Genomic DNA, 12,602 nt, shown 5'->3' with positions numbered 1-12,602 from the left:
ACATTAATACTGGACTTCGGCAGGGAGATGGACTCTCACCATTATTGTTTAATTGTGTGTTGGAAAAAATCATGCGGGAATGGATTAAGATGTGTCAACCTAACGTCAAGATTGGCAGAAAAATAAGACTCAATTGTTTAGCATTCGCTGATGATCTTGCACTACTTACTAATGACATGGAAGAAGCTAAATTGCAAATGGAAGAACTTGATAATATAGCAAGAAAAGTTGGATTGCAAATTTCATATGAAAAAACAGTAATAATGCCAACCTTCCCTGTTACAGCACCAACCATTACCTTAGCCAATACCAAACAAATTAAAATTGTGAATAAGTTTAAATATCTTGGTGAAATTATAACTTGGAACACCAATGAAAAATCATCAATAGAAAGCAGAACATTTGAGTTAAAAAAAGCACAACTAATTACATGGCCAACGTACAAGAAAAAATCTCTTTCAATAAATGCTAAACTTCAACATTACTGTTCTGTCATTAAACCTGAAGTGACTTATGCTTGTGAAACACTATTTAAATTGAACACCAAAGCAACAACTGATACACTGCAAAAGGTTGACAGAAGGATACTCAGAACAATCATTAATAAAAAACATCAGGTGGATGGACAATGGAGATTATTGCCTAATGTAGTGGTTTATAGGGAAAGTGAATCTATAATAGATACGATGAGAAAAAGAAGAATTGCCTTTTTCTGCCATCTTTCTAGATTAAATGATAATAGGATAATAAAACAACTATTTAATTACTTTAGGAAAAGTAAAACAAAAAATAATTGGTTTAAAGAAGTTCGGAATGATTTAGAAGAGCTGAATATTACAATGAAGCAAATTGAAAATAGAGAAGGAAAAAGGATTCTCAAGAACAAACAAATAAGATTGTCATTAAAAACCGTACAACACAAACAATATGTCATATCTGATGAAGAAAGGGCAGCCAGGTCAGCCAGAATGAAGAGGTTTTGGGAAAGGAAGAAGATGATGCAAGCTAAATCTTCAGTTCATTCTTTGTTAACATAAATGTATTTGGTTTTAATTTAAGTGCTCCAATGTGGGCATAAACTATGTAAATAAATAAATAAAAAAGTTCCCAGTGGAAACATCATTCCAGTCCAAGATCCAAAAAGGCCAAAGTTCAGGCAAGTACAGGGAAAGTCATGCACCTTGTCTTTTTTGATTAGCAAGGTATTGTGTATGATCATGTAGTGAAAAAGCAACATACTGTTACTGCTAATTACTATTGTGAAGTGTCAAAGGGGCCACTGAAATGAAAAACTGCAGGAAAAAGACCAAACTTTACTCAAATGGAATGGATCCTGCACCAGGACAACGCACCTGTGCATCAGGCAATCAAGACAAAAGACACAATACCCGAATTGGGCATTGAGGTGATGCCATGTCCACCTTATTCACCAGACCTAGCACCAGGCGACTTCTACATATTTCCTGCAGTGAAAATGAAACTTTGGGGGTCATCATTTTCAAAGTGATCAAGAAGTAAACAATGCAGTTTGGGGTATATTCAACAGACTATCAAGAAGGGCTTCGGGGAGTGTTTTGAACAGTGGACTGAATGCTGGAACCATTGTATTGTGTCTGAGGGAGAATACTTTGAAGGTCTGTAAGTGAATTTGAATAAAGGTAGCCAGTGTTTTACTGTACCGGTAATAAAATAATTCCAGTTATTTTTTGACATCCCTTCTACTGCACATCTTTCCTCTAACTATTCAAAACAAATTATTTCATTCTATACAGAAACCTTCAGTGATCCCAGATAGCAGTGGTGTAAGGGCTGTGGTGTTGTCATTGAACTTTATTGGATTAAATAGACTTATATATTGTCTTATAGTAAATTAATTACATTTGCTGAGGACAGCCATTCAGAAAGTCGTAAGCATTTCAAATAGGTAATCCATTAACCATTATGAGACAATAGTGAAGTAGGTTTAATTCCTTAAAGTTCGTATGATCACTATGTACAGCATCTATTCCAATAAATACACATTTGGTATTTAAAATCAGCCTTGTTAATACTTAACAGATATTTAATTAATTATTTGTTATCATGTTATACACAATACATGTTTCGAGGACCTTACTGTCCTCTTCCTCAGGGTTTTTTTCACACTACCAAATATACTTATTGTCAGACTATGTCAAACTTACTGTCAAACTATGTCAGTATATAGAAGTGTTCCTGCCATAATCATGCATTATTGTTTAGGTCAAAGTGAAGAGTTACCATTCTAAGGAATGTTTAAGGACAAATGGAAATACCAGAAACATTTAACTGATGTAATCTCTGAATTAGAAGATTTTAGAAAAATTTTAAGAGATGCTAATTTTAATAAATCTCTTACATTTTTAGGTAATAGACAAGGATGACATTTTAAGAAGATTGTAAATAGAAAAGTGTAGTTTTTAGTGTTCCTTTATGACATTTGTGATATATTTTATTTTACTAATGACTCATATTAGATATCAAGTAAGAGATATTTAGAACTTTGGTGTTTGGTGTTTAATAATAAGTAAAGAGGTCCAAGACATACTTAGTAGTGTGAAAAACTGCTGAGGAAGAGGACAATAAGGTTCTCGAAATATGTATGGTGTATTAGGTGATAACAAATAATTCAAAATGAAATCAAATAAAAATAACTTTATTTACAAATAAGGCGCCTACCTCGGTGGCAAATGGTACACAAAAATACATTATTATCAAGCATTAAATTTTGAATTAACAAAAGAAGAAGACATTTTCCCAAAATACAGCATTATATAATTTACACTAACACAGCTTTACAAAATTCTACTCATAATATCTTCTGTTCTTGCAAACATAATCAACTCATATACAGTATGTGAACTTACTTCAAATAATACAACTGTTATAAGATTAAAATTTACATTGCATTAAAAAAATATATATATATTTTTTTTACCACTTTGGTACCTAACAAGCATAACGACTTGCTGTGTCTTTACCAGAGTCCCTTTTGTCACCGCTTTTCAGAGTTACTGAAGGGCCTTCATAGCTACCGTAGCGATCCCAGGGCCCTTGAAGTCCTCACTGTACTTCACCCATACAGGCAGTCCCCTACTTCAGCTGTCCAATCTCCATAGACCAGTGGATAGAATTGATTTATTCACAAAAATTCTTTATTTACAATAACCTGCAGAGGTTGAATGCCCTCTAACATTCTAATTAATTAAATAACGCTAAGTATTGACAAGGCTGATTTTAAATATCAAATGTGTATTTGTTGGAATAGATATTGTAGTCAATACGGACCATTATAAAATCAAACGACAGTGGTTAAGTTAATAAACTCACTACGTAATGAACGGAACACTGAGGTTGTCATTCATGTTTACAAGAGCAGTCTTGGATGTATGGCTAGTACTTGATGATTTGTTGACTAAGAAGCCAGCTCTACTCGTATTCCATTTATGGCAACCTGAATGTTACTAAAGTTCTGTGAACAACAGTGTTTCTCAGATGCCATGTTCAGGGTATTAAAATAAGTCTGTACTACAGGCCAGTATGTCATGTTAACCAACCTGCGTGAGACTGGTTGTGATGCGGCACCTTGAATTGTCCTGGTGGTATTAGGAAATGTGGTGGTGGAGGAGGAGGAGATCCAGGATGGATAGTGTACTGGGGAGGAATGAGTCCTTGCTGTTGAAGGTGAAGTAGCAGTTCTTCGTCGGGTATTGGTTGAGGGCGAGCAGGACGACGCTGTTGGAAAGGATGAGGGAGGGAATGAGGTGGTAAAGGTTTTCCTGAAGGGTGCTGATGATATGGATCTGGAATAGTCTGTGGATGTCCAGGGATGGGTCGTCCATGTGGCTGCTGTTGAAATGGAAGAAGACCTTGTTGAAACTGAGCCAGAATATCTTCCTCAGATTCATGAGGAGGTTTGTCATTTTGAGGGCTTTTTGGATGTTTTCCTTGTGGAGGGAGACCATGCTGGGGAGGAATTAATCCTTGTTCTTGAAGGTGAACCAGGATGTTGTGCTCTGTCTCCGGATCAGGTTTCTTAGGTCTCTGTGAAGGAGGGACCCGATGTTGTGTAGGTTGCTGTCCTTGAGTGTATAAGCCATCAACTCCAGGGTGAAGTGGTGGGTGTTTCCCATCTGGTCTCGGTAATATACCCTGGTGCTGAAGATGAGCCAAAATCTCTTCTTCAAGTTCTGGCCTGCTGCTAGGGGGCTGATGCTGATATACTGTGTAATGAGGAGGTAGCACACCCTGCTGATGAAGATGTTCTAATAAAGCATCCACATCTACGTCAGGAGTATCTTGGTCCTGAGGAGCCTTGTTTACTGGAGGCACAGCTGGCTTCCTAACTGGACCAGCCTTTTTAACATTCTGTTCAGTTTTAATTTGCTGGGAAGGATCAGTTTGTGGCTCTTGGACATGTTCCTCCAAGTGGGGATGAATCCAGTCTACTATACTGTGTGGATGTTGTGGCAGGAATGGAGGCTGTACCTTGTATGGGCCTATGTTTTCATCACTATTTTCATCATTCTCTGGTTGTTCTTCAACTTGAATTTTGTGCTTGTTATTCATTCCTTGCATGTTCATATGATGATCTAATTTATTTGAGTGCATTGCCACATTTACATTTTCTGTTTGTGAATTGTTTGTCCTCTGAGGACTGACTGGCCCTGGCACCAGTAGCCCATTATCCTGAAACTGTGGTTTTGATTTGTTAGAGTCTGGTAGATTTTGTTGAGGTGTTGGGGATGGGTGTAAGTGATCAGGATTGAAGGGGCCAAGGAAGGGTTGTTCAGAGGATGGCATACTTGGATGACGCTGTAGAGTATTTCCTAGAGGAAAGGAGTTAGAGTCAAATTTAGTTGGTCCAGGTAGTATCTGTCCAGTTGAAGACATATTTTGTTGTCTGTGTCCAGTCTCAGCATGTCCGAGTTTCTTGTCATCAATTCCTGTAACATGAAAGTCAAAGTCTTAGATAATTGTCACAAACAAATGTAAAATCAAGCCATTGTAAGTCATTTTCCTTATTTCCATTCTTTTGGTGTTCTGTCAATTTTGTTTGATATCAGGTGACACCGGATTCAGGAAAAAATTCCAAAGCAGCATCGCAATCACAAAGAAAGTAGCACATTTGCTCCAAGTAATTTTGATTAATATTATTTCAGGAAATCTCTCATGTGGTATGACTTTAGAAAAGTATTTAGTTAGAAAACAAGCTATCCCTGAGAAAGTTCATGGTTTAGAACTAAAATATAGATAATATAGAAATTCATGAAGATATGTAAGACATGACAGACAACATTGCAGTAGTATAAAGAAGCCCAAGAGTCTCCAGAGATTTACTTACCTAGGCAGTAAGGTTTGTACCTATCACTCACTGGAGTTGTGGTTTTAATACTGGTACAGTGGTAATTTTCTTTGTACACTGATTACAGTTCTTTCAAACTTCTATGATAGTCAATCCTTCACCATTTCTAAACCATAACAACTACAAGAAGAACTTTATATACGAGGGCCGTAAATAGAGTAGTAGCAATATTGATAGAATGCAATATTTAATGAACTAATGAGTACAATAGCATTACATTCCTTCATTGTCTATTACTGTCTATTACTGTTTGCCAAATGTCAGGAAGCTGTTGGGGACCAGTGGCAAAGAGTTCTCTGTTGATGACAGCAACAGATTGCGCTACTGTGCAGAGTACAGATGCCACATCAGAAAATCAGTGGCCTCGGAGGGGTTCGTTCAACTTTGGAAACAGGTTGAAGTCACAAGATAGATAGATAGATAGATAGATAGATAGATAGATAGATAGATAATGCCTTTACTGGTGGTAGGACTCACGTCTGGTGACCAAGACCTTCCAATACCACCATTGCGATAAGAGCTTGACATTGTCTGCGACATGAATCATGCATTGTCATGCAACACAATAGAGTGATCGTCTCGCAATAAATGTGGAAGTTTGCGCTGCGTAGCCGTATGCAGATGTTGCTCCAGAAATCAGCTAAAGTAGTCACTCTTGACGCTTTGTCCCTTAGGCACAATATGCGTAAGAATAACACCCACGTAGTCATATACCACAGTCAGCATGCTTCACCCGACTGGGTTCCTGACAACATTTCTGTGGACGTGGTGAATCGGGTGACGCCATTCATTCGAATGAGACTTTACTTCAGGCTTGTATCTTGTGCCCACGTCTCATCAGTGGCAACAATACACTTTGGTTGCAGTATCTGTGCAGGTGGATGTTAGCCAGTGCATACCAGTGAGTTGATATGGAACCCAATGGTACGCAATTTTCCTCATGTTAAGACATTTCGTCAGTATGTGTCACACATTTGATGACTGAAACTAACTTCTATGCATAATTCCTGGACAGTCTATTGACTGTCTATGAAAACGAGACCGCTCACAGTCTGATCTTGAGGAACGGACAGCCGACCTGTGCGATGCAAATCCACAGTCTCATTCTGACCTGCAAAAAATACCTCGACCCATCGTGCAACCGTCCTATTTGATAATATATTCTTGCCACAGGCTTCAAATAATCCTCGATAACATTCTGATGCATTTTTGCCGTGGGCAACCTTGATTTTAATCCACAAATGTTGAGCACCTTTTGAAAACATGCTTTAGAGTGGTGAAATCGACACTCTTCACTTCAACGCCACAGAGCAACAACACTACTAACTGGATGCCCATCAAATACACACTACACTTCAAAAATAGCACCACCGGGCGAGTTGGCCGTGCGCGTTGAGGCGCGCGGCTGTGAGCTTGCATCCGGGAGATAGTAGGTTCGAATCCCACTATCGGCAGCCCTGAAGATGGTTTTCCGTGGTTTCCCATTTTCACACCAGGCAAATGCTGGGGCTGTACCTTAATTAAGGCCACGGCCGCTTCCTTCCAATTCCTAGGCCTTTCCTATCCCATCGTCGCCATAAGACCTATCTGTGTCGGTGCGACGTAAAGCCCCTAGCAAAAAAAAAAAAAAAAATAGCACCACCTGACCGCTCCCATATCCTATTTGCGCATGCCCGATCTCTAGCGAGTGTCTTTATTTACAGCTGTCGCATAAATGAAAACATGTAAGGGTCATTAATATATATAATATATTGCTAGAGATACCATAATATTAAAGCCTTTCAGATCACTTATGCATGCTTATAAGAAAGTATATGAGACCTAACATACATACATGAGACCTGCAATTAGCCTCGAAAATAAAACAAAGGCAGAAGACTTGATGCCCCAGTGTGACTATTAAGCAGTCAACATTTGAAGGGATCTTACCTGGTCCTGGATGGTGGAGAGGAGGACATATCCAATACAGACAACAGTCATCTTCTGGAAGATGGCCTAGGGTTGCTTCCTGCGGTTGACACTGAATGTCTGCGGGAGGAGTTGCCGTGACAGGTGGGCACACTGACTGACAGGTAACATTGCCAAATTGACAGAAACATCTCTTCTCACATCCAGTGATTGTTGTGGGGACTTCAGCCCAATTGCTGTATAACTCTCCTTGGTATTCGCATGAGCCATTGTTCTTACATTGGACTTTGTCTGGACAACATCTTGGTGGCACAGGAACAAATCCATCTGGATGGATATCCCATTCCAGGCAGTGAGAGTCCACCAAGTCTAGTCCAAACTCAGTGGGACAATCAATGTTGGCACATTCTACTCCAGTTTCAGAGCAGACACAAAAGGCTTCACATCCATCATGAAACTCCTGGTTCAAGGTATAGTTTTGACCCTTGTAAATGCACACTCCCATCTCCATATCAGTAGCATCTATAAGAATCAAAGTACATTAACTAGTTTATAGGTAAATGTTCAGACTTAATTACATTTATCAATGAGGTATCTATTTTATTAATCTCAATAAATGTCACGAAATAGGTGTAAGTATGACACAGAACTCATCATTCAGAAAAAGCATTTATTGTCTCAAGATTTAAAGCAGGGGCCAGCAACACATAAACTGTAATATGTGGTGAGATGCTGGAATATTTTTGAAATTGTAATAATTTTTTTTAGGGAAATATCAAGATAATATGGAACTGTAAATGAACACTGCAAGATATGAGAATTGTTATGAAGTGTTTTTTTTGTATGTAAATTTTCTGTAATTGGTAATTTAATGTCAGCAAACATGTAAAAAGACACTTGGGACATTTTAACTTGAAGTAGAAATGTAAATAGGAAATCTCGTTATTCTAGCGAATGAAATTGCATGACCATATATGGCCATATTAAGATAGTTAGCAACTTCTCGAGATTTCCTATTGCGACACCTATTTCAACAGCAATAACCGTGCGTGTGGTATACACTGTTTCGAATTAAAGCACCTTTACATTTCCACTTCAAGTTAAAATGTCCTAAGTGTCTTTTTACATGTTTGCTGACATTAATTAAATTACCAATTACAGAAAATTTACATACAAAAAAAAACAACAACACTTCACAACAATTCTCATATCTTGCAATGTTCATTTACAGTTCCATATTATCTTGATGTTTCCCTAAAAAAAATTATTACAATTTCAAAAATATTCCAGCATCTCACCACATATTACATAAACTATGATTTGCTGGTTGATAATGAGAACACATTTAGTAGATTGCAAGCTTTAAGGAGTGAAATGAGGTTTCCAGAAAGACTCAAATGTCCCACTCTAAATCCCTATACAAGCAGCAAAAGAAGATTGTATTGCATTAAGACTTTCATTTGTTTCTGTATGGGCAGGTTCCATAACAGATGAAAGTATTATTTCCCATACATTTAAACAATATCGTGAGACTGCACTGCATCCCAATTTTTATATCTATCCATTCTAAACAAACAAACAAACAAACAAAACACTAACCATAATGATGAGCAATTCTTTGATTTTTCACAGTGTGAATTAGTACTGTGATATCAGTGATTTTAATTCATGATATGATCACAACTTCTATAGCATGACATTTTCTATGAAATTCATTGCATTAAAATGAACCAGTTATGTTTAGTCGTGTCTTGCATTCAATAGAAACATACGCTATGTTAGACTGATTGAAGGCATCCCCCATGTCAAGTGGCTAAGGACATTATCAAAAATAAATTTGACGTAAACAAGCAATGGTCACATAAGTGGGAACCATTCTCATCTCTACGGCTTTATGATATGCTTTGTATCATGGAATCTGTCCCAGGATCTGACCCTTGAAGAGTTTGGTCAACTCTTAACCGTGTATAGACAAAGCATGGAGTTTGTTGAGACTATCTATATACCTACAACTGGGGAAGATCATACTGTCTGATAAAGCCCTTACACCGCCAACTGGCAAGGCAACAGATGCACATAGCCATCTGAGAAAAATAAAATAATTAAACTGGACAATATGATCCACAATAAAATCTGTTCCGAAAACCTAGTACATAAATAATGTAAACAGACACTTCCAACATTTACATAATTTACCAGTTACTGTAAAAACAATCTAGTTATAGGGTCCTCTGCAAGAATGAATCAATCTGTGAATGTATGCCTTGAATTAAACCATCAAAACCAAATACGTACATCATCTTGATAAAACTGAAATTGTAAATATCCCAAACTATGGACTTTGAATAAAAAAAACAACAAAAGAACAAATTTGATTAGCCATGAAGCCAAATCCCCTTCCATCTCCTCCTTTCCACAAATCCCTTATCCAACTCCTCAATCCTTCACTTCAGTTTCACCCCTCCTGAATCTCTTGGATAAAGAGTCGTTGCCTTCTAGGTGGCCTGCCTCCCCCTTCAGGGGAGGAATGAAAATTTGCTATCATGGTGATGATGATCCTGAGTGCCTATACTAGGGATCCAAAATAATATAATAATAATAATAATAATAATAATAATAATAATAATAATAATAATAATAATAATAATAATTCATCATTCAACTTCGCTAATCGGCCAACTAGGGACCACGATAAGCTTCACTTTACATTCTGGCATTTGTCCACTTTTAGCTTGATCCACATCATCTTCATTAGCTCACTGTGTTTAGCACAACGTTCTTCTGTCCATTTAGCACCAGTTGCCCGTTTTTTGTCCCGGAAAGTCCCAAACGTCTTCATGGTTGCTCTGAAAAGATTTTGGTCTTGTGCTTCTTCTGCTTGTAGGCCCAGTTCTGTAAGATCTTTCTTGACATTAACGTACCATGGCATTGCCGTTTTTGGTTTTGAGTCAAATATACTGAAGATACGTTTCATCCATCGAGAGTCAATCATCTGTCATATATGACCATAGAAGCGAACTATGCCTTTACGCATTGTGTCAGTGATCTTCTCTATCTTAGAGTATACTTCTTGCCTGGATTTTCTAATGTAGATGCCATTTTTGTAATAATAATAATATTTGCTTTATGTCCTACTAACTAACTTACAGCTTTCGGAGACACAGAGATCCTGGAATTTTGTCTTGCAGGAGTTCTTTTATGCGCTGGTCTAGTGACTCAAGGCTGACATATGTGAGCACCTTGAGCAGCAGGAATGAACCTGCCAACTTGAGCTCAGAAGGACAGCGCTCTACCCCCTGAGCTACTCAACTTGGCTGACCCAAATGACTTTTCTCTTGTCAAAACCTCAAGCAGTTGATTATATATCTCTTTTAAAGTTTCCTTTATGTCTCACCAACACAGATAGGTTTAATGGCAATAATGGGATAGGAAAGGGCTATGAGTGGGAAGAAAGTGACCATGGCCTTAATTAAGGTACAGACCCACTATCTCCCAAATGCAAGCTGTTAGCTATGTGACCCAAACCACACAGCCACTTGCTTGATTACTTAAATTTAAAAATTTAATTTTTATACACTGAATATCTTAAAAACTGTTTGCTTAAATTAAATTAAAATCTTAATTTTGTTGTCTAGAACTCTTTTACTGATACATTAATTTTTTTTTAACAATATGTCATAGATCCAATTACTTAAAAGGTAAATCATTTGAAAATGTGAAAAATTATCAGTAGATCACTGAAGCATCTAGGTTGCTGGCCCCTGATTCAAAGGATTTAAGGAAAGATGAAGGAAAAAATCACCATATGTTTCATTTTTCAAGGAAAATTATTAAAGTTGTCCGCAAGTAATTCTGTATGTAAGCTTTTTCTTAAATTTGCAATCAAGGCTACAGTATGGCAAATACTGATTTTGTAGTGCGTTTGCGAGGTTAAACTACATGGGTAAATCATTGATAGCTATTTAAACATTCTTATGAATGGCCTTTAATTTTCCAGAATTCCAGTTTTCAAAACACCACTTAAAAGCAATTAAATAAACCGGCAGTCAGAGAAGTGTTGTTGTAGCTTAGTGGCCAGGGCACTGGTTCCCTAATGTAAAGTACACTGGTTCGAGCCACTTTTGAACTTTCTCTCTTTTTCCTTTTACTTCTGTCTTGGTACATTGTTCTTGTCTGGCTCCTTGGTCAGTGTACTGGCTTTTGGTTCAAAGGGCCCCAGGTTCAATTCCTGGCTGTGTCGAGGATTTTAACAGAGTATAGTTAATTCATACGGCTCCGGGAATGGGTGTTTGGGGGTTTCTTAATACACTTCTCTTCATCTATGTGTATATACAACACATCTCACTATCAGTCATCACAGAAACACACAATAGTGAATGAATTCATCCTTCTACAAGGGTTTGCCATCAGGAAGGAAATCAGCCATAAAACTGGGCCAAATCAATGCCAATAAATTGGGAAGAAGAAGAAGAAGAAGAAGAAGAAGAAGAAGAAATCATCTTATTTTCTTATTTTAAACAGTACGTTATTTCTAGCATGATGCATCCTGTAAAAGTTCAACGTACAGTTAAAAGCAAAAGTACGAAGTAAGAATTTTAAAATAAAAATAACCTGATTACTCTTTTCTATGCACCTTACATTTCTGAGCCAGCGCCTTGATCACTATGCTAGAAGAACACTTCTCTCAGAGAAAAGTAAAATGCTAAAATCTTGAAAATTTGAGAATTTCCAGATAGGTATTGACTTCATACCCATGTAGAAGCTAGTGAGAACTCAACAGAAATTGGCATTTGCCGCACTTTATCCTATCAATATAGACAGTACATCTTGTGTGTATTGGTAGTTACAATTAGTACTTACTGGAAGGATTTTCTTTGGGTAATACTACTTGTACTATATTGCTGACGACTCCTCCTGCATTGGCTCGCAGATAGTATGTATGGCCTGGTTCAAGATCTAGTACCAGTAAGCCTTTTGAAGGCTGCAATTTCCATTCGTGCTGATCCATACTGGCCTCAATTGTCACATTAAGTGGTGCATCCCCTGCTAATTCCAGTCGTACTGCTGATGCGTTGACAAACTCGGCAATCAAAAGCTGAAGAGGAGGACTCGCGTGGTCTTCTTGTCCTGAGAATGGAATTCCTTTTTTTAGTGACTACTGTCCGTGGTGTAAAATTAAATGTGAACAAAAAGGAATGGATAAAATCTGATCAGGAATCTTTCAAAGGAATTGAATAGGAATGAAGTGGTAAAAGAACTCCAAGATTGGTGAAAGTGATAATAGAGCAGCATAGAAGAACATTTTTAGTAA

At 37.5% G+C, this 12,602-nt stretch overlaps 1 protein-coding gene across 2 annotated transcripts in view; it reads right to left on the bottom strand.

Annotated features, from left to right (window-relative positions):
* Positions 1-12,602, bottom strand: part of sas (stranded at second) — a 404,352-nt gene that overhangs the window by 56,812 nt on the left and 334,938 nt on the right. For both annotated transcript variants that reach the window (XM_067136827.2, XM_067136826.2), the window contains exons 5-6: positions 12,152-12,418; positions 7,313-7,813 (exon numbers count right to left, since the gene is read on the bottom strand). In XM_067136827.2, the coding sequence (XP_066992928.1) occupies positions 7,313-7,813; positions 12,152-12,418 (768 nt within the window). The remainder of the gene's footprint in view (positions 1-7,312; positions 7,814-12,151; positions 12,419-12,602) is intronic.

This window comes from Anabrus simplex, chromosome 1 (assembly GCF_040414725.1).
Source record: "Anabrus simplex isolate iqAnaSimp1 chromosome 1, ASM4041472v1, whole genome shotgun sequence".
In the NCBI taxonomy this organism is placed as follows: domain Eukaryota; kingdom Metazoa; phylum Arthropoda; class Insecta; order Orthoptera; family Tettigoniidae; genus Anabrus; species Anabrus simplex.
Note: the sequence above shows the minus strand (reverse complement) of the source record. Positions and strands in the feature narration are given on the sequence as shown.